At 41.4% G+C, this 23,368-nt stretch overlaps 1 protein-coding gene across 1 annotated transcript in view; it reads left to right on the top strand.

Annotated features, from left to right (window-relative positions):
• Window positions 1–23,368, top strand: part of Dnah11 (dynein, axonemal, heavy chain 11) — a 316,147-nt gene that overhangs the window by 120,242 nt on the left and 172,537 nt on the right. Inside the window, exons 31-36 of the mRNA XM_087554982.1 lie at window positions 1,001–1,132; window positions 4,729–4,889; window positions 8,429–8,585; window positions 8,998–9,143; window positions 11,695–11,811; window positions 17,727–17,865. Of these exons, the coding sequence (XP_087411108.1) occupies window positions 1,001–1,132; window positions 4,729–4,889; window positions 8,429–8,585; window positions 8,998–9,143; window positions 11,695–11,811; window positions 17,727–17,865 (852 nt within the window). The remainder of the gene's footprint in view (window positions 1–1,000; window positions 1,133–4,728; window positions 4,890–8,428; window positions 8,586–8,997; window positions 9,144–11,694; window positions 11,812–17,726; window positions 17,866–23,368) is intronic.

Genomic DNA, 23,368 nt, shown 5'->3' with positions numbered 1-23,368 from the left:
CTTTTCCTTTTGCAAATAAACCTTGAATAAGGAAGAGGTTAAGAAAGGAAGCCTTTTGTGGGAATAACCAAACGAGGAAAACTAACCAGCTAACCAAACACACAGCACCCGAGAGATTGTCTTCCCAAGCTTTCTGGCCACACTTTACCACAGGAACTGTGCTTTTTCTGAAGCAGTTCTCGGGGTGTGTGTGTGTGTGTGTGTGTGTGTGTGTGTGTGTGTGTGTGTGTATATGTGTATGTATGTGTTTATATATATATGTGTGTGTGTGTGTGGTGTGTGTGTGTATGTGTGTGTATATGTGTGTATGTGTTTATATATGTGTGTGTGTGTGGTGTGTGTGTGTGTGTGTGTGTGTGTGTGTGTGTGTGTAGATCATTTCACAACAGAATGAGCATCCCACCAACTGTAGTGCTGCCTGGTCTAGCCCATGTGGTTCAGTGCCTTGGTTACACAATCTCCTTACCTGCCATTCAAGAAGAAAAGTGTTTATCTTCCCCTGAAAATGTTTATCTGAGAGGCAAATGAGCCTAAGCAAGACTAGTAGTATAAGTAAAAAGAATGGGTCAACAACGTACGATGCTTAGCTATAAGCATTTTCTCATCAACTATCACTATAAATGTAAACAAACTAATATGCTCACTGTTGGTCATTATTTTTCCAAAGAATAAAATTTCCTTTAAAAACATTGGTTTTTACTTCTTAGATCTTGTAGCTCTGAATGAAAGTCGTGGGCCGGATCATCATTAGGGCACATTATGCAATGGAGGCTGAAAGCCCCACTTCAACCACTGCCGTTCGCCATCACGGATGGACAACGGCTCTTCCCTGAAAATGAGGGGCAGCATGTTTGTCTCTCTCTAGGTGTTTTGAAGATCAGCTCTGATAACAAGTTTGGGATTTGTTTTATAATTAAAGCATTTTTTTATAAATATCGACCGGTTAGTCTCTGTATTGATACCCATTGCTTCTTTCATATTAAAAAAAAAATCCTTCTAGATTTCACAGCTGAACACGCTGATCACACTTCTTCTGGGAGAACTTTCACCTGGAGACAGGCAGAAGGTCATGACCATCTGCACCATCGATGTCCATGCCAGAGATGTGGTGGCAAAATTGATTTCTCAGAAGGTAAGTGCATTGCTGTGTTCCAAAAGTGGCATTTATTGTCAGGGTGGCTTTAAGGAATTTGTTGTTTCTTGAAAGTTTCAGTTAGTGCTGGGAGGTTGTCTAGGGTGCTTTAGGATTGATAGTTAGGAGTAATGGCCAATGGTTTGCTAAATTTGAGTCTAAAAGTTAATGCAGAAGCAAGGACCATGGGAAGAGCCTTCATTTTTTACAGCCTTGTCTTCTGTTTTCTATGCATAGCCCTCTGCCTTGTGGCTCTTACCTCTGAGAGGTACACAGTCAACAACTATAACACTTTATGCCATTTCAACCATCTTAAGGGGTGGGATTGGGGACCTGGCTCAGTGGCTCCTGCCAGGCATGCTTAAGAACCTTTGTTCAGATCTCTAGACTCCACAGAAAACAGGGAATAGTAGCACTGTCCCTGTAATCCCGATGGTGAGCGGGAGACAGAAACAAAAGAATTTTTGAAAACTCTTATGCCAGCAGATCTGGATACAGTGGTGATGAAAGTCTTTCTCAAAAAAGGTAGAAGACAAGGAGTACTGCTGAAAGTTGTCCTCTGACCTCTACCGCTGTTCCATAGTATGCCCTTCCTGCATACACGCACGCATGTACACATACATACATACATACACACACACACAAAAGCACACATACACAACTATACTATACAAATACACACTACAGACACACTGTACATGTACATACACTATACACACACTACACACATACATACACATCTATCTACTCTACACATACTGCACACAGATACACTACATACACATATATAGTACCAACACAGACACACACACACTACATATACTCAAACACATGTACACATATACTACACACACACACTGCATACACACAAACACACACACTTAAAAACCCATCTCTGTGTGGTGCTGATCCGTTTCCTTCTGAAGAAATCAGTGTTGGTCACAATTCCAGAGTGCTTTGGCCAACGCCTGTTAGTACTGTTCATGGCTAAGTAATATGTCTTGTTAAAAAGATTGTTTTCTAGTATTTTCACTAAATAAATGGCTTTTCTTTTACAACCTGTATGTTTTAAACACCCATGTGTCTCTTAGGGGCTGACAGTATTTAATGAAAAGAGAAATATTTTCAGCCTTCGTTTTCTTAATTGTACTCTTACTTTCTAATGTTAGAAACATGCTTGTTTGATTTCTGAACAACATTGCTGGTAGGACCTCTGTACCCAATACCACCACAGACTTTCTGGTGGGAAGAAATGATCCTGAAATGACAACTTCCTCTTTCAAAACAAAAACAAAAATAAATAAAAATAAAATTCAAATAAACACAAAAATGAAAAATCAAAACAAAGACCAATAATACCATATTTAAAGAGAAAAAGTCCACAGAAAAACCATAGGGTTGGTTTTGTGTTGGCAAAAAGAGAGAAAGAAGGAAAAGTTGAGTGGGTAGGAAAGTTGGGGAAGGTACTGGGAGGAATTGGGGAGAATGTCCTTTTTACTTTTCAATTGCTGTGAAGAGGCACCATGACCAAGACAACTTAGGAGAAAGCATTTAATTAGGGGCTGGATTACAGTTTCAAGGGGTCAGTCCATTAGCATCATGATGAGAGGCAGGGACTAGAGTGGGCAGGCTTGAGTTGATATCCTGATCCATAAGTGGGAGGAAGAAAGGGAGTTGGGGGAGGGGGAGGGACAGAGACAGGCAGAGACACGCAGACAGAGGGGCAGACAGAGAGAGACACAGGGAGACACAGAGAGAATATGAATGAACAAACAGAGACAGAGAAAGAAACACTGGGCTGGTATGGGTTTTTGAAACCTCAAAGACCCCAGTGACACACCTCTCCCGACCATGCTACTTCTCCATGAACTTTTCTCCAAGTAACTCTACCAATTATTCTAATATATGAGTCTAACCAAACATTCTAATATATGAGCCTACGATGGGGAATGGGGAGAGAGTTGGGGAGAGCAGTCTCATTCAAACTACCTCAGAGGGAAAAGAAAATGATCAAAATATATTGTGCGAAAATATTTTTTTAAATAAAAAGAGAGAAACAAACGCTAGACCTAGAAGAATAGGAACAATCAGATATCTCAACTACCACAGCGAATTTTAAAAAAGATGAAGAGGAATAACCATCATCCTAGTGGAGTTGAAGCAAAATTTAAAATTCTAAAGGATGCAAGCAGAAACCTGTTTTATCTCGCTTTTTAAAAAAATGAAAATACAGTGACAGCTCCGCATCGGTTTGAGTGCTTGTATCATAAAACACTGTATGCCATTTCCCTACTTTATTCCTCTATTGAAATCATTGAAATACAAGGAAAAGTGCCTTTTCAGGATTAGAGATATATGTGGCTCAGTTAGTAAGCGCTTGCTGTGCAAGTGAGAGGACCTGAGTTCAGATCCTGAAATCAACATGAAAAGCCAAGTGTATGGCTGATGCTTGGAACTGCAGCACAAGAAAGGTGTAGACAGGAGCTTCCTGGGTGCTGGCTAACCAGTCATCAAGCCAAAGCAATGAATACTGCGTTCAGTAGAAGCCTTGTCTCAAAAATAAGGTAGAGTGCTATTGAGGAAGACATCTAGTGATATCAACCTCTGGCTACACACACACACACACACACACACACACACACAAACTCACATACACTGTCTCTCTCACACGCACACACAGAGTTTCTCATAAGCCTCAAACAGTCCTTGATCTTGTTGCTAAATAGAAGAGAGTAAAGTACATTTTTTAATTAATCTCAGATAAATCCTTGCAAAGCACCACCTACTGTGTTTTCTCATTTTGGTAATGAGCTGTTGACATCCTCTCTTTGAATATAACCTTGCCTTTTCTCATGTAGTCATATTTTTATTTGCAGTAGCATAGATTGCGATTAGAATTATTTATTTTAGAAAACAGTTGTGCTTACCACGAAGCCACCAATGCAGGTAATATAATATTTATTTTAAACTAAATACTTTGACTCATTCTTGGTCTTCTACAATGCATGTCTATGTGGTGTTGATTCCTGCCTACTCTTTGGAAAATTCATAGGTAAGAATTTTGATGACTCGAAGTGATTTCTAGGGAGCCCTAGAGTCCCACAAACCCTGAAAGAGACAGAAATTGTTTTCAAACTTGAAAAGTAATAGCTAAAGTTAAGTAATATAGGAATGAGTAACCTATAAAAATCATCTTCCTGTAATACGATGGAAATGAAGTCAAACGTTCTGTACCGTGAACATGGATGAAAGCTTTATACTTCAATGTGCAGGAATTATGGGTTGCGTGTAACTTTAATGCAGAAAATGATTTTCTGTTGGGTCTGTGTGAATAGGTGCACAAAGATACAAAACTTACTAACCCCCGGGTGATTCGTGGAAGGTAAAACCATTGCTTGAGTGAACTGATGTCATTTTGCACAATTTAAGGAGAAGACTCTCATGGCATATGTATTTCTGATTAGTCACGTAGCTGAGATCTGCAACAGGGTGCAAGAGAGTTTAGGAAGGAGAGTCAGCAAAGTGCTGAGGAGGAATCAGTTTGCCGCCGCGGCACTATCGGGGACTGGTGAGTTAAGACTGTGCCGTGATTGTAGGTTGTCAGCCCTCGTGCTTTCACCTGGCTGTCTCAACTCCGGCACGAGTGGGAGGAATCGAGGAAGCACTGCATCGTTAATATTTGTGACGCCCATTTCCAGTACTGCTACGAATACTTGGGAAACAGCCCTCGGCTGGTGATCACTCCTCTCACTGACAGGTAACAAACATAGCTTCCCACAGAGGGGAGAACCAAGCCTCAGTGTCCTTTTGGGTGGACAGAGAGGCATGAGAATGAGAAGAGAGGCTGAGGGGAATGGATGGACCAATCAGGAAGCAATAATAAAAGCAGCACGGAAATTAACTGTGCAAGATAGCAAGCGTTAACATCAGAGACAAGATGAAGGAAACTCAGAGAGGCAGAATTACAGAAGTCATAAATCATGACAAATGGAGAAAGGGGTGCATGGATTAATGTGTCTTAAGGAATCTTGCCTGCGACTGAGGCCTTTGTCCACTACCTCTACCATCATTGTCCCCTCTATCCTCTTTTTGGAAGGACAGGCATAGTGAGGACAGCCTATGATGATGGCTTCCATTTTCCTGCATACAGTAATGAGAGCGAAACTAAGACTCATTAAAGGAGTTGTCAAGTATTTATGAAGAGCTGTGCTAAGAACTGTCCACAGTGTCTTTGCTGTTACAGTGATCAAGCTCTGGTTGAGTGCAGTGTTCAAGTGGTGGGCATGAGAAAAATGGCAGGTGTTTATTTTAGGGTGCACTGCTTGCTGTAATAGAAGTGTAACAGAGCTATTTGTCAGAAAGGGTCTGGAGGGAATCATCTACTTCAGATTGAGTTTCCATGTCTGAAATGCTTGGGTCCAAAAACATTTCCAGTTCAAGATACTTTTATTATGAAATATTTGCATAGACTCTCCAAGTTGAGCACCCACCATCTGAAAAATGCCACTCTCAAGCACATAAGAAGCAGGTTTTCAGAGCATTTCAGACTTTGTATTAAAATCTGTGTAGACTAAGCGAACCTTTGAGGTGAGACCCAAGTGCACAGTCAGCTGCACCCAGATTCTAGGGTAGAAGTGTACAGCAAAGTTAAGTACTGATTTCCAAGGCAGGCAGGAGCTTGGCTTGGTTAAAGGGTGGGAAGACAGCCAGAGCAGTCTAAGAAAAATCACAGGGCCAGCCCAACTGACTGCTACTGAAAGTTCATTGCTATTTCATGATCCACAAATAGATACATAGAACATCGCAGAGGTAAAGATGTCCCCGGATATGAGTTCTTTAATTAGGATTTCAACTCCCTTTAATTATGTGGTTTGAGAAAGCACACTTAATCTTCTGGTATTTAGGGGGGGGGAATATCCTACGTTGGTGTTTCCAGTTATGTCCTATGACCAAAGTATAGACAGATTGAACGATATCTGTGTATTTGTGGTACCCTGGTGAGGCTGGTGAGAATTTTTTCTCTCTAGCTTAGGGATCATTTGAGTACACATTAAATAACACAAGTTCATCATTTATATATTATACAGCTTCTGGAACTGACTAAATCAGTTCTCCTTAACTTTACCTAAAACGTTGATCACTTTCCGTTGTTCATTTATGTATGGTATTCATGAAAAGGAATTGAAGGTCATAGCCTGACATAATTACCCAAAAGTAGCTACGGATACTGTGTGTATGCCACTATGAAGACAGAAGAGGGGAAGAGAGGGGAAGGTACAGGAGAAAAGAAGGGAAAATGTAAATTATTCCAATCTGTAAAATTGGTTGCTTAGTAAATTTCGAATTGAAAACCCTCCATGTGCTTCGTTGTAGCACAGAAAATGTTGGAAAGGGTATTGGATGGTCTGTTTTAATTTCCCTTTTCATCCACTGGCTTACCTGTAAATTTTCATGAAGTGTGGTGGTGCCCTGTAAGTGAATCCATTCTGTCTCGTTTGACACTTAATGTGGACATCTCTTTGGAAATTAGGTGAGGCCGATGCTGATTTCCCTTATGTCAGCACACTCAGAGACAGGCTGGCCAGCTTGCCCCCGACAGACTGGTACTGCATTAGCTATATTGGTGAAGATGTTATTGGCTAAGGTGTCATGAGAAAAACACTAATATCCAGTTTCTTAATGAACACGAAAGCTGATGTCTCACTGTAGTAGTAAGTCTAGAGATGACCATGCCCACATCATGGGCTAGTAGGTGGCTGACCAACTGAGTATGGCTTCCAGGGTTGCTACAGTCAGTGGAAAAGGGGTCCAAAGGAAATGCCCCCAATCAGGTGTCCTGGAAATGCCATTTGTGCGTAAACTACATTGGTCAGGCACTCAGTTCCTACTGTGGACAGGCAGAGAGGATATATTCTATAAAGAGGGCTCAGTTCCTGGTGTAAGAGTCTATCTCCTCCATTTTTCTGTGAAATGCTCATCAACCTGCATCTGATGGAAGGGTTGTGGCCCATTTTCCCACAGTTTCTACTAGCATGGCACTTTTAAACTTTTCAGAGCTTTTCCCCCTGGACTTTCTTCCTGTAGCCCTTCAGTAAGCCTCACTTTGAGGATAAGAGGCCTCAGGATGCGAAGGTCAGAAGGCTTCAGGTTGATATCTAATGATCCACAGAATAGATCTTAGATCTGAGTCCCTGATCTCCCAACTCTAGGCATGACCGTTACTGTCTAAACTAACACAGAAAGAATGCAGAGACCCCAAGTAAAGATCATCGGCTGTTGGAGAGCCTTGGTGCTTGCTACTGTTTGTTCCTTTTGCAGATATTGAGTTCTATCCTTCGGATGAGACTTTTAGTCTCAGAACCTCTGGCCTCTCCCCATCCCAAAAGAGAGTCATGATCTAAATGCATGTGCAACGCATTCCAAGTAAATCCCTAAGACGAGTTGACTTCAGTGTTAGCATAGCGCTGTGTGCTTGCATTCACCTTCTGTATTGAAGTAGGCATTTATTTCTGCTCACTTGCAATTGCACATGCACATCCCAGCCGTAGTGTACTTGTCACAGAACAATGTAGTCATGTTTAATTTATTGTCATGTAAGACCCCGTCTTAGTTAGGGTCTTATTGCTGTGAGCAGACACCATGACCAATGTAAGTCTTATAAAGGACATTTAGTTGGGGTTGGCTCACAGGTTCAGAGGTTCGGTCCATTATCATCAAGGTGGGAGCACGGCAGCCTCCAGGCAGGCATGATGCAGAAGGAGCTGAGCTCTACATCTTCACCCGAAGGAAGTCAGGAACAGACTGAGCATCCTTAGGCAGCTGGGAGGAGGGTTTAAGCCCACCCCTGAAGTGACACACTTCCTCCCACAAGGTCACACCTGCTAATAATGCTGCTCCCTGGGACAAGCATATGCAAACCATCACAGACCTCTTCCCCTTCCCTAGTCTGCCTTTACAGTTTGAGGTTTGTCTGCCATATTAATCATATCTTCACCTAGAAGTATCAGATATTCAATTATATCACAAATAAAGATATTTGTATTCAAAAGCACAGTTCTATGGAGATGAGAAATTGGGTAAATCAAAAAGCACACTCTTTTCTATTTGTTTTAACTGGCCAATGTAGAAGGCTGACTCACATTAGCCATGAGGAAGACCTAAGCTCACAGGTGGTTTTCGCTTCTACTGTGTTCTAGGCCTCAGCTTTTTAGCCAGTTTTTAAAAGAAAATCATTTATCCCCCATGTGTCATGAAAGGACAGGCTCGACCACAGTGTCTGTGTTTTGTTGTATGAAGGTGTTACATCACTTTAACTCAATCACTTCATCTGACCATGAGCGGCGCTCCAGCTGGCCCAGCTGGAACGGGGAAAACGGAAACCACCAAAGACCTTGGCCGTGCCTTGGGCATGATGGTTTACGTATTCAACTGCTCAGAACAAATGGACTACAGGGTAAGTTATTAAATGCATAAAATGTGTTCTAGACACATGAATCCTACTTGAAGGGAGCCATACACCTTGTCTGAAATGCTTGGGGCCATGAAGTATTTCTCATTTCTGAAATTGTCAGATTTTGCTACATTTCCATCTTCACGGTGGTATATGTCTGCAGCCCAAGTCTGAACATGCAATTTGTCTGTACTACGTGTGCATCTACTGCAGGTTTAAGGAGACTTTACTCAATAGGCTTAGTTGTTTTGTGTATAGAACAAAATTTCATGACATGGAGATGTTTCCATTTGTGATGTCATGTTGGCACCCAATGCTCTGGATTCTGGAGCACTTTGGTTTTTAGATCAGGGCTACCCCGCCTTTAAGCATTCCAAACCCTCTGTTCCACTCTGACCGTGATACCTCCTTGTAGTCCATAGGCAACATCTATAAAGGACTGGTGCAGACAGGAGCGTGGGGCTGCTTTGATGAGTTCAACCGCATTGCTGTGGAGGTTCTGTCCGTGGTGGCAGTGCAGGTGAAGATGATTCATGACGCCATCAGGAGCAGGAGAAGGAGGTGGGCCTGAGGCTGGCTGGCCGGCCGGCTGCTGGCTTCCTTCCTCCCTCCCTCCCTCTCTCCCTCCCTCCCTCCCTTCTTCCTCCCATCATTCCTACCCACCTGTCCCCCTCGTACCAAACAACCAGAAGATAACCTTATCCTTCCAGTATTTTGTAACTTACCTCTGTCACATTAAATGGATAAGATAATTTTGAGAAGGATTGCTGAATAACCACCACATATTTTTATCAGTAGCTTTGTGCTGTGTGTGAAGAGGCTTCAGTATTTGTCTTCCTCCTTCTGTCAAGTCTCACCAGTTTGCTTCACCCAAGGCGTAGGACACTCCCTCCCTCACACTGTCCCTTTCCAGGTTTCCTCTCACCTGGAAAGGACAGGGTCTCCCTTCCAGAGCCCCAGTGTTGATTGGTGGAAAGGATTTGGACAGGCTGGATCTCGTGGGACTCGTGATTGAAGGCCCTACCTCCACCTCCCTTTTTTAACCTTATCCAACTCCCAAGCTCTGTTGACCTCCATTCTGTCACTCCTGGGCACTTACGTTTCCTCTGCCTTCGTCTTTTAGACTCTGGAAATGGCTGCATATGGCAACTCAAGAATCTACTTGGGGTCTCCTAAGCCTCTGTTGTTTATTGCACCCAAGTCAAAGTTCCAGATTTTCCATATCCACTGCTTTGTCAGGGCACCCTCCCAATGAGTGATAGCTTCATGTTCTCCCAGTGACTCGGGGCAAAGCCATCCCTGATGTATCTGGAATGTAAACTCTTTGCCCTGTGGTACTTTATTCCAAAGGCAAAGCATTTGGACTTCTATGACTAAAACTTCAGAATAAGCAGGATACACCACATGGATGCCGCTCTCTTGGTAGCCTCTCTCCACAAATTACAGCTGGGCTTAGCCAGCCTGTTCATCTCTCATGTTTAGGGTATTTTGCTCAGCCACCTCTCTTGTGCATGGGAACACTTCCAGTCTGCTCCGATAAAGGATTCCCACCCCATTCCCTTTCTCAGAGCTGTGCACTTGTTCTAGAAGTTTCCAGTTTGTCAGAGAAGTATGTTTCCACCTTTTACAAAAGCTCTCAGGGTCCTGACACTGGCTTCCGACATCCAGATGCCTGCTGCCTTACCCACCCCACTTCTAATAGTGTGTCAGTGAAGTTGAAGTCTTTCCTGTCTGATCCCCAGCCATATTTGGCTCTTACTCAGAATCCCATTATCTGAGGAAACCCAAAAGTCATCTGAGGCTGTCCTTTGTCATGCAGATTTATGTAATAGAGTCAGAAGTGATTTGAAAATTCCCAGGCACACTCGATGGTGCCTCTGCCTGCATTTCTGAGACCTCTCTTCTTCCTTAGGCTTGTACATAAACAGGCTGCAAGGTTCCTTCATGGTCTCCTGAGTTGATTAAATTCTTTTTACCCTGCAGGACCTAAGCAATAGATCTAAGCTGAGTCTACCTGTTAGAGGCTCCTCCCTTTGCTTGGAGACTCCTCCCATCATTGCTATGAATGCTGGGAGAGAGATGCTAAGACCCTGGCCATGCTCACCTGGCGTCTGAACTGAACTCGTCTGCCTTTTGGAAAACCCTGATTTCTCTATTTTAACTGGAACCATTAAAATAAGTACCTGCTGTTAGCCACCTAGTATCTAAATCCCCCAGAAGTCCCTGGCATCTGTGTCTCTGCTCTCTCTCCTCTGAGACACTACTTCCTCCTCCTTCCCCTTCCTTCAAGAGATCTTTCTGAGATCACCTTAGTTTCTTAGTCTGCTTGGCCCTGTCTGAAAGCTTATCACACTTACGGCTCTGCAGTTTGCCATTCCATTGCCTTGGTGATATAAGGCCTAACTGGGCACTCTGAATTTTCCGTCTGAAAATCACTGTTTCTCCCTAGCTTTGGCATGGTGAAGACTGGGCCCCGGGCGTTGTGGTGTTGACCATTTATACTCATATTCTTTCAGATCCTCATGGGTAGGTAGGATTGCTCTCCCTTTTTTATCAGATGAGGAAATTGGGATGAAGGGGAGAGTTGTCACACCTAATGTGAAACATTGAGGGCTCTGCACTCTGAGCCCAGCAGAGCCCACTGGCCTGCTGTCCTAACCATTACGCTGTCCTACCTTTGCAGAGATGGTTAGTAGGGATTTACTGAATAAGGGGAGGGCAGGGGAGTAAGCAAATGGACAAACTGGACAGGGAGCCCCCTCCTCCTGCTCCTTTGAGCATGGATACTCTCTGTGCAGTGCTCCATTCAAGAAACCGAAGGCAAAAATATCACCTTTCATTAAATGTTAACTAGTCAGCTCTCCACTCCTCCATTTCAGGATATGGAGGAAAAAAAAAAGCTCCCCATATTGTGATTCTAGACGGGAAGGGGGTATTTTTAATAAGTATGCTTCAAAACATTCGAAATGTGTGCGCTTATGAATCTAAGGAAAAGGACCCAGGACAAACAGCTTTCTAACGCACATTTGCATTCCGCAGCAACTTGCATTTGTAAATGTGCATTCATGTTCAGTGAACACATTTAATTCCATCAACGTTCTCTTTATGGTAGATTCGTATTTCTTGGGGAGACCATCCCGCTGAAGCCATCGGTTGGAATATTCATCACTCTGAACCCAGGATATGCTGGTCGAACCGAATTACCAGAAAACCTCAAAGCTCTGTTCAGGCAAGTGCTGGCCTTGCAGCTCACATACGGTACACTTATGCCACCTAATGTTGGCTCACTCTGACCATGGCGTTTGCTTTACCAGAGAATTTAATCTGTGGAAAACTTGTCTCTTCGAGATCGCTTTATAGAGATAATTTTCTCTGTGATCTTTATAGAGATAATTTTCTCCACGATAGACTCACCCCTTGTGTATTGAAACTAGCACTCAAATCAGTGTGTAAAAGTTATGCTGTAATTCCAAGTATTTAATATTAGCTTTCTCTGCTGTTTCATTGTAAACGGAATTCTCACAAATTATAAAGTATTTGGTAAATGCAGAAATGTATAAAAAGAAGTTGTTTGCTGACTGGATGTCATTCTAGTCTATAATTTCTAGTCTATTCTGGAACTTATATTCTATAGAATTAAAAAATAGGAGACATGATTTTATTTAGTTTTATTCTTGTAATATTTTGATATATGTGTTTTACAGTACTATCGAAACCTTTGGAAATATCATTTTCCATATTTTATTTAGTTTTATTCTTCTAATATGTATTCTTCTTTTGATATATGTATTTTACTGTGTTATTGAAAACCTTTGGAAATATCATTTTCCATAACTCCAAAATCATTCCTCTCATGGCTCATCTACATTTTCTCAATCCTCTTGTGTGGTGTGACAGGCTTGTTTTTGTTTTTGATTTTTCTTTTGATGCTAAAATAGCAAGCTATAAACATTTATTCTTATTAAAATTATTTTGTTTCAGAATAGAGTCTCTGGGTATATGTGTGCATGTGCACAGATGTATGTGTGCACATGGAGGCCAGAGGTGTCCTCCTCAAAAGCTCTCCTCCTCAATTTTTGATCTCCCACTGACACTGGAGACCATCAATGCAGCTAGCAAGCCCCTGGGATCCTCCCATCTCCACCTCACAAGCACTAGGATTGCAAGTATGTGCTACTACAGCTAGCTTTTACACAGGAGGTGGAGACTGACTGAACTTGGGTCCTCAAGCTCGTGTGGCAAACCCTTAAGCAACTGAGCTCTCCCCTCAACCACAGACTAGAGTCTTAGATGTAAAATTACCTGACGGTGATTAAAATACAGTGTTGGCCTCCTTTCTCCAAATGCTCAGACAATATACACACCAACAGCAGCCTGTATTTGGAGGACCTGCAGGTGCATCTCCAGTACCTGTGATGACTGTTAGCTTTTCCATTACATCATCCAGGTGTAATCCGGTGTGCTGTCACGATTCCATCTAAGTGAGAACAACACACATGCTCAGACTGAAAAGACAGCTCCTAAACTCTCTGAGTCTCTGTATTGCCAGTTGGAAATTATTCCTTCTGTCACCCGCAACTCTCTGTGATGAAGGATTTACATATATCTTTTCTGGAGTGCCTATCAATCCCAACTTTCTAAACTGTGAGCCGTGATGTTGGGGGTTGGACCCTGGGGGTTACTACTAGCCAGCCTAGCCTAACTTGGCTAGTCCCAAGACAGTGAAAGAAAAGCAGGGGGAGGGGTGTGAATAGTGACTCAGGAATGACATCAGAGGTTATTTTTTGGCCTCAACACGCATTGACATATGTTCCACGTGCAAACACACACACACACACACACACACACACACACACACAGTCTTTTGATGAGTTTTGGCTCTGGGTTAGAACTTCCAACCATCTCTGAGAGGACTCTGACCCCCTTTTGCCATTCTTGAGCTCTCAAAGCAGCGTTCTCAGAATTGCTAGTTTTATAATCAAATGATTGATCAAGTTGGCAGGATAAAATAGCTAGTATGTAATTCGTCTCAGAATAAGTTCATATATTTTAGTAGTATGTGAATTAGCTTTCATTTTTAATACATTCTATGAATACCAAAGAATTGTTTTAAAGTTGGCTTCCTCATTACTTACCATCAGGGAATAGTTCATGTGCACACCTGGTCACCTGTAGACCAGATTCATGTACAATTCCCTAAGGCAGAAGGGGAGTTTGGGTGTGTGATAAGCCTACAGTTTCCTTCCTGCTCTCTGGCATCATTATCTGGACATTTTGGTTCTAGGCTTGGTCCAAGCTTCCTTTAATCACTGAGTATTCTACTGTACAGACATATTGCACATCCTTTATCCACTCACCAGCTTTGTCGTGATTCCAGTCCTTTGTGACTAAAGCTGTTGTAAACATGGTTAAAATCTCCACGTGAACATGTTTTCATTTCTTCTAGATGTATATCTAAAATTGATCATGTGGAAGATGCATGTTTTACTTAGAAAAGAATGTGCAATATTGCAAAGGCTATTGGATTCCTTTTCTACTTTCACCATTAGTGAGAATTCCACTGTTTCGTGCTGTTGTCAAATACCTAATACTGTTAGCAGTGCTGACATTATGGTATTAGTTGGTAAGTTTTAGCTGATTTAATTGAACTGCCGTATTGTGTTCTTAAGAGTTTAGTTTACATTTCCGTTAAGGCTCATGGTCTTTAGTAGTTTTTCATATGTTGACTGGCCATTCCCAGAGAGTGAAAGAGAGAAAAAGAGAGTGGTTTGTGGTGTGTGTGTGTGTGTGTGTGTGTGTGTGTGTGTGTGTATACAGTTCCTTTATTAGCTAACACACAGTATGAAACTTTTATTTTTGTGGCTTTCCTTTTTGCAAATTTGATGGTGCCCATCAAAGATAAAAGTTTTGATTATCATGAAATATAATTTATCGACTGTCTTATTTCTTAATACTCTGGTTAAGGAGGTTTACTCAGCCAAAGCTTGAAAATTTTTCAACTGTTGTTTTCTTCAGCAGATTTTGTTGTTTTGAAGCTTTTTAGATGTTTTCTCTGATTTTGTCGATTACCGAACTATATCCATTATCTTTCTGGTGATAAGCAGCCCTTCAATCTTAAGTTCTTGAGATAGAAGAAAACATTGTTTTTCGCTGAATAAAATATGCTCTGCTTAGTTAGATATTTTTAAAGAATCTCTACTACAGAGCATTTTGGTCTGTAGCGTCTTCTGTGTGACCTGTTTGATTTTTGCATCAGAGAAATGCTGCCACCATGTGTCCCTCTTCTAAGACTTTGAACGGAACTGGCATTGTTTATTGCTAACATATTTGACAGAATTAATCAGTGATGGTGTCTGGACCAATATTTTTTTTCATGGGAATTCCCTCAGTAATGAAATTCTTTAATAGCTAAGAAGTTATTAAGATTTTATTTCTCTTTGGATTAGTTTTGATGATCTACATCTTTTACGGAATGTATCCCGGTGTCTGGATTAACATGTGTTTTAGCATGCATTGTTCCTGATGTTATCTGTAAGGACACCCCGAATTTCACACATGGAGGCAATAATTTGTGTTGCTCAACCTCCTCCTGGGCCCTGAGGATAATCTAGCGGCTTAACAGTTGATTTTCAGGAGGTCTTTAGGATTAACAGTGTGTCTCTGACTACTTAGCATGCCTCTGAAAGAATTAAATGCCTCCTTTATATACACTATAAGAATATTTATAGTTTTTAGTGTGAGTTCCTTTAATTCTTTAAAGCCTAAAATATGTTTATCCACCCACTTTTATATTTGACCCTAATTCTTTTATATCTTATTCTAATGTTAGGCTATCACTTCTAAAATATAATTCATGAAATGAAAACTTCAGTAGGTAATAGAGAATGAGTATTTAATTCTGTTCCCTAATGTTCATCAAATATTCTAACATCCCATCTTGAATGTTTCCCCTCTTCATAATAACAGCTTTCTCTACCATAGTCGGCTCATTTCCTGAAGCCAGAGAATCCTGCTACCCTAGCGGTGAACGTGACAGCTGCAGAGCACACTTGTCTCTGTGGCGTTTTCACAGTTCCCACACAATTTACCTCATGGACTCCTTTTATTTGGCCTTTAAAGTTTTAAACCTTTTCGACATTTTCATAAATTTTGTTTGGTAGACTACCTGCAGCATCATTTATGTTTTGGTGTTAGTAATGGTGCCGGGAACATTTTTGAGTCTTGGCTCTAATTGTCTCTAAATTTCCCCCACTTACCAAGAACAATGCGCCCTACACTAACTATTGAAATTTCCAGGGACACCCATCAGCCTGCGCCTCTGTTAAGGCAGATATGAAGAACACTCAGTTCTTGGAGTTGCTAGAATTAAGTGAGAGGGGTCAGGAGGTGTTAGCACCCTGTGTGGTATGAGGTAAATGCACAGTAAATGCTAGTGCTTACAGGCTGCAGAATGTGGCTCAGTATTCTGAGTATGGTGCTTAGCATGCACTGGGCCTAGGACTCAGGTCATAAAGAACTTAAATAACACATAAAAGGCAGTTTAAGTTCTACAGGAAGGAGAAGGGAGGAAACAGCAGAGGATGGTGGGAAAAGAGGAGAAAGACAGAACTGTGTATGTTTTCTTATCTGCTGAAGTTAGACTTAAATATGTGTACATACTCATATGACATGAAAGCAGGTTGTGTTTGGGAGGAATGGGATGGAGAGAGTAGTGGGAGACTGAATGAGTAACGTACAAAGATGTATGTGCATGAAAATGTTACAATTAAACCCATCGTTTTGCACACTAACTAAAAAACAGTATTTACTGTGTACACGGATTTAATGACAGATAATATGCCAACCCTTTTCTCTGATTTCCATTCTTCTGCTATGCAATGAATAGTAGACATGAAAAATAATTCAGAGGTCAGATCAGATTGGGGCTTCAGTCTCCTAGTCCCAAAGACACATGGGGAGTGTCCAGGGTGGAAAAAATGTGAAAAAGCACATAACCATACCCGCAGAAACAGGTAAATGTTTTGGGGTGCACAGTCCTTACAGTCTAAAGTGTGTGACTGGTTTATTCATTCACCTATGGTCCATCTTTACCAGGCTCCAATGGAAAGGTTTCAGATCTGTCTATTCCTGGCTCCAGCCCTGGAGCGGGAACTTTTTGAAACCCTTCCACACATTAAGAGGAAGTTGAAGCTACATTTTTCTAAATTTTCATCTGAAAAGCCCTTCTCGGTGAGCCCTAGTAGCACTGTGCAAGAGATAACTTGTGTACCCTCAAAATGTTTTAACGTACTTAGGGTTTTGCTTAATTTCTAATTTTTACTGTATGAGTATTTTGCCTGCATGTATGTAAGTGTACTACATCCATGCCTGGTGCCCACAGAAACACACACTGGATCCCTTAGAACTAGAGTTACTGATACGTGTGAGACACGGGGATACTGACCACCAAACTGGGGCTCTGCTAGGGCATCCCTCAGTCACTTCTGAAGGGGATGGTTAGGCATTCATGAACACTTTGAGCTGTCCGTTAAGCACAACTATCTTTAAAAACTAAAATACATCACATGCTGTTAAATAAATTAGAACAAAACTCACAACTCCCTTGTTGTTTTTGTACTGACACTTGTGCCTTAGAGGTTGTTTGCCTGGTGGTTATCGAAGCCAACCACAGAGCAAGGTACTATTCTCCAGAGATCAATAGTATGTTTTACCCAATATTAGTGTGCCTGCCATTCTAATGAGATCACAAACATGAAGTTAAGAGCCTGGGGTAACTGTGAAATGGAGCACAGGCTCAGTGTGGTTGAAGCTCTGACTTAAATCTCCAGCCCCACCAAACAAAGACCAAACCCCACCAATGGGAAGGGAAGTTAATGTATTGTAACCCTGTATTTTCCGTAAACTCGCACCCGCCCCCCCCCCATTCCAGGCGTCTACCATTTCTGCTGTCTCATCATCTCCCCGGTGTCCAGCGGAAGTCTTTTAGTAGAACCGAAGGGTTCTGTTAGTGGTGATTGATGGGCCGTTTATGACCTGGCCTGCGTAGGAGTGGTGAGAGTGTTGGTACAGACTAATCACCTCATTGAAGTGACACATATGACCTTACTGTAACATCTAAAATGAGAGCTTATATTTATAATGTAGACCCTGTGCCATGGTGGCCCCTGATACTGAGCTGATCTGTGAAATCATGTTGGTGGCAGAAGGGTTTGTGGATGCGCGGTCATTGGCCCGGAAGTTCATTTCCTTGTACACGCTCTGTGACGAACTGCTGTCCAAGCAGGTGAGAAGTCTTTCGTTATTATTTGGTTTTATATCACATTAAAATAGATGTCTTAAAATGTGGATGTTGAATAATTTAACACTCAAATGACACAGGCATTTGGAAGGGTTTCATATTTTCTATGGGATTTTCAAATTTCGTGCTTTCTAAATCTTACTTTTTCCTGAAATTAAAATTTCAGACATCTTAGTGTGCTTATGAAGTATCTTCCCTATATTCCATATGGCTTTTTATCAATGAGTTACGGGATTTTTCTCTAAAGCATCAATGATGCTATGGTTATAAAGGCGATTTCATGTTGCCTTTATTTCTTGTAGTGGAAAAGGCAGAAGGGGTCATAGGTAAGTGAAGTTGATTCTGGGAAAGAGTCTAGAAATGTTGGCTTTTCTCATCCATTGCTGATCCCTTATTTGAAGCTGTGTGGGGCTTTGTTTATTAATCCTAGTCCCCAGAATGGGTGACACTTAACATTCTTTCTCCTTCTTACTGTGCTTTTGAAAGTTTGTGAAGTTACTGATGCACCACGCACAAGTGTGTGTTTGCTGCAGTCTTCTCAAATTTAGCTTCCTGTTGGGCTTTGGACGTTTTGTGACGTCTCATTAATTCCCTATGACATTAGTCTGTAGCTATCATATAGTGTGGCTGTTAACCCACAGATATGTTTGATCCGGTGCATTTATCTTAACTTGACCAATGTCAGAGAGCGATATGGAACCTAAGAGATAAGGACATCCTGTCATTTCAAGGGTAGGCATTTGGGAAGGAAGCTGTAATGTTTAATAACACAGGGAACTACTCTTCTCGTGTGCAAAAGCAGCCTCATTGTGTATGACCTCAGCTGTCAATGTGTTTTCTGCACACAAAATGACTGGAAACATAGTTTTTGATGGTCGTCTTTGCAGAGTAAGATCATTGGTATTTTTATTTTCTTTTATAATCTGAAATCTCCTTTAAAATTTCATTTAAGTCTTATAATTAAAAAGTCTACTTCCCGTGAAAAATGAAATTGTGAGCATGTCTGACACAATGGTAATATGCGGACATCTAGTGAGGCCATCTACTGTAGCCAAGTGATATGTTTGTTGACGTCAGTGACAGAGTGTAAGAAACAAACCAGATGAAACAGGCAGTCCATTTTACCGTGAAGATCTTGGAGGTTCAATTGCATGAAGTAAAAATTGGAAGAAAGTAGAAAAGGAAAAGATCATCAGAGTTCTCAAGGAGGGAAGAGACCTGTGTTTTTTATAGACTAGGTAGCATTTATTTTCTGTTTTGGTTTGAGATAATGTCTTACCCTACCTCATGGTAGCTGCAAACTCCTGGAAATCCTCCTTCCTTAGTTTCCTGAATACTGGGATTATAGGTTTATGCTGCCTCACATAGCTACATGTGCTGTGTTTTAAAATCATCTCAAGGGGTGAGAGAGAGACCCAACCGCCTGGTCAGGTGGGCACTCCTGAGGCTGCAGAGCGGAAGAGACCACCAACACTGCTCACCCCTGCCCACATCCCTGGCCCAAGAGGAAACTGTATAAGGACTCTGGGCTCCCGTGGGGGAGGGCCCAGGAGCGGCAGGACACCTGCCTGAGACACCGCCGGAACCTGAAAGAAACAGACCGGATAAACAGTTCTCTGTACCCAAATCCTGTGGGAGGGAGAGCTAAACCTTCAGAGAGGCAGACAAGCCTGGGAAACCAGAAGAGACTGCTCCCTGCACACACATCTCGGACGCCAGAGGAAAAAGCCAAAGACCATCTGGAACCCTGGTGCACTGAAGCTCCCGGAAGGGGTGGCACAGGCCTTCCTGGTTGCTGCCACTGCAGAGAGCCCCTGGGCAGCACCCCACGAGCGAACTTGAGCCTCGGGACCACAGGTAAGACCAAATTTTCTGCTGCAAGAAAGCTGCCTGGTGAACTCAAGACACAGGCCCACAGGAACAGCTGAAGACCTGTAGAGAGGAAAAACTACACGCCCGAAAGCAGAACACTCTGTCCCCATAACTGACTGAAAGAGAGGAAAACAGGTCTACAGCACTCCTGACACACAGGCTTATAGGACAGTCTAGCCACTGTCAGAAATAGCAGAACAAAGTAACACTAGAGATAATCTGATGGCGAGAGGCAAGCGCAGGAACCCAAGCAACAGAAACCAAGACTACATGGCACCATCGGAGCCCAATTCTCCCACCAAAACAAACATGGAATATCCAAACACACCAGAAAAGCAAGATCTAGTTTCAAAATCATATTTGATCATGATGCTGGAGGACTTCAAGAAAGACATGAACACACTTAGGGAAACACAGGAAAACATTAATAAACAAGTAGAAGCCTACAGAGAGGAATCGCAAAAATCCCTGAAAGAATTCCAGGAAAACACAATCAAACAGTTGAAGGAATTAAAAATGGAAATAGAAGCAATCAAGAAAGAACACATGGAAACAACCCTGGATATAGAAAACCAAAAGAAGAGACAAGGAGCTGTAGATACAAGCTTCACCAACAGAATACAAGAGATGGAAGAGAGAATCTCAGGAGCAGAAGATTCCATAGAAATCATTGACTCAACTGTCAAAGATAATGTAAAGCGGAAAAAGCTACTGGTCCAAAACATACAGGAAATCCAGGACTCAATGAGAAGATCAAACCTAAGGATAATAGGTATAGAAGAGAGTGAAGACTCCCAGCTCAAAGGACCAGTAAATATCTTCAACAAAATCATAGAAGAAAACTTCCCTAACCTAAAAAAAGAGATACCCATAGACATACAAGAAGCCTACAGAACTCCAAATAGATTGGACCAGAAAAGAAACACCTCCCGTCACATAATTGTCAAAACACCAAACGCACAAAATAAAGAAAGAATATTAAAAGCAGTAAGGGAAAAAGGTCAAGTAACATATAAAGGCAGACCTATCAGAATCACACCAGACTTCTCGCCAGAAACTATGAAGGCCAGAAGATCCTGGACTGATGTTATACAGACCCTAAGAGAACACAAATGCCAGCCCAGGTTACTGTATCCAGCAAAACTCTCAATTAACATTGATGGAGAAACCAAGATATTCCATGACAAAACCAAATTTACACAATATCTTTCTACAAATCCAGCACTACAAAGGATAATAAATGGTAAAGCCCAACATAAGGAGGCAAGCTATACCCTAGAAGAAGCAAGAAACTAATCGTCTTGGCAACAAAACAAAGAGAATGAAAGCACACAAACATAACCTCACATCCAAATATGAATAAAACGGGAAGCAATAATCACTATTCCTTAATATCTCTCAATATCAATGGCCTCAACTCCCCAATAAAAAGACATAGATTAACAAACTGGATACGCAACGAGGACCCTGCATTCTGCTGCCTACAGGAAACACACCTCAGAGACAAAGACAGACACTACCTCAGAGTGAAAGGCTGGAAAACAACTTTCCAAGCAAATGGTCAGAAGAAGCAAGCTGGAGTAGCCATTCTAATATCAAATAAAATCAATTTCCAACTAAAAGTCATCAAAAAAGATAAGGAAGGACACTTCATATTCATCAAAGGAAAAATCCACCAAGATGAACTCTCAATCCTAAATATCTATGCCCCAAATACAAGGGCACCTACATACGTAAAAGAAACCTTACTAAAGCTCAAAACACACATTGCACCTCACACAATAATAGTGGGAGATTTCAACACCCCACTCTCATCAATGGACAGATCATGGAAACAGAAATTAAACAGTGATGTCGACAGACTAAGAGAAGTCATGAGCCAAATGGACTTAATGGATATTTATAGAACATTCTATCCTAAAGAAAAAGGATATACCTTCTTCTCAGCTCCTCATGGTACTTTCTCCAAAATTGACCATATAATTGGTCAAAAAACGGGCCTCAACAGGTACAGAAAGATAGAAATAATCCCATGCGTGCTATCGGACCACCACGGCCTAAAACTGGTCTTCAATAACAATAAGGGAAGAATGCCCACATATACGTGGAAATTGAACAATGCTCTACTCAATGATAACCTGGTCAAGGAAGAAATAAAGAAAGAAATTAAAAACTTTTTAGAATTTAATGAAAATGAAGATACAACATACACAAACTTATGGGACACAATGAAAGCTGTGCTAAGAGGAAAACTCATAGCGCTGAGTGCCTGCAGAAAGAAACAGGAAAGAGCATATGTCAGCAGCTTGACAGCACACCTAAAAGCTCTAGAACAAAAAGAAGCAAATACACCCAGGAGGAGTAGAAGGCAGGAAATAATCAAACTCAGAGCTGAAATCAAACAAGTAGAAACAAAAAGGACCATAGAAAGAATCAACAGAACCAAAAGTTGGTTCTTTGAGAAAATCAACAAGATAGATAAACCCTTAGCCAGACTAACGAGAGGACACAGAGAGTGTGTCCAAATCAACAAAATCAGAAATGAAAAGGGAGACATAACTACAGATTCGGAGGAAATTCAAAAAATCATCAGATCTTACTATAAAAACCTATATTCAACAAAATTTGAAAATCTTCAGGAAATGGACAATTTCCTAGACAGATACCAGGTATCGAAGTTAAATCAGGAACAGATAAACCAGTTAAACAACCCCATAACTCCTAAGGAAATAGAAGCAGTCATTAAAGGTCTCCCAACCAAAAAGAGCCCAGGTCCAGACGGGTTTAGTGCAGAATTCTATCAAACCTTCATAGAAGACCTCATACCAATATTATCCAAACTATTCCACAAAATTGAAACAGATGGAGCCCTACCGAATTCCTTCTACAAAGCCACAATTACTCTTATACCTAAACCACACAAAGACACAACAAAGAAAGAGAACTTCAGACCAATTTCCCTTATGAATATCGACGCAAAAATACTCAATAAAATTCTGGCAAACCGAATTCAAGAGCACATCAAAACAATCATCCACCATGATCAAGTAGGCTTCATCCCAGGCATGCAGGGATGGTTTAATATACGGAAAACCATCAACCTGATCCATAATATAAACAAACTGAAAGAACAGAACCACATGATCATTTCATTAGATGCTGAGAAAGCATTTGACAAAATTCAACACCCCTTCATGATAAAAGTCCTGGAAAGAATAGGAATTCAAGGCCCATACCTAAACATAGTAAAAGCCATATACAGCAAACCAGTTGCTAACATTAAACTAAATGGAGAGAAACTTGAAGCAATCCCACTAAAATCAGGGACTAGACAAGGCTGCCCACTCTCTCCCTACTTATTCAATATAGTTCTTGAAGTTCTAGCCAGAGCAATCAGACAACAAAAGGAGATCAAAGGGATACAGATCGGAAAAGAAGAGGTCAAAATATCACTCTTTGCAGATGACATGATAGTATATTTAAGTGATCCCAAAAGTTCCACCAGAGAACTACTAAAGCTGATAAACAACTTCAGCAAAGTGGCTGGGTATAAAATTAACTCAAATAAATCAGTTGCCTTCCTCTATACAAAAGAGAAACAAGCCGAGAAAGAAAT

This window comes from Rattus norvegicus, chromosome 6 (assembly GCF_021556685.1).
Source record: "Rattus norvegicus strain SHRSP/BbbUtx chromosome 6, alternate assembly SHRSP_T2T, whole genome shotgun sequence".
NCBI classification, from domain to species: Eukaryota; Metazoa; Chordata; class Mammalia; order Rodentia; family Muridae; genus Rattus; species Rattus norvegicus.
This window is presented reverse-complemented; position numbering and strand designations above follow the sequence as displayed.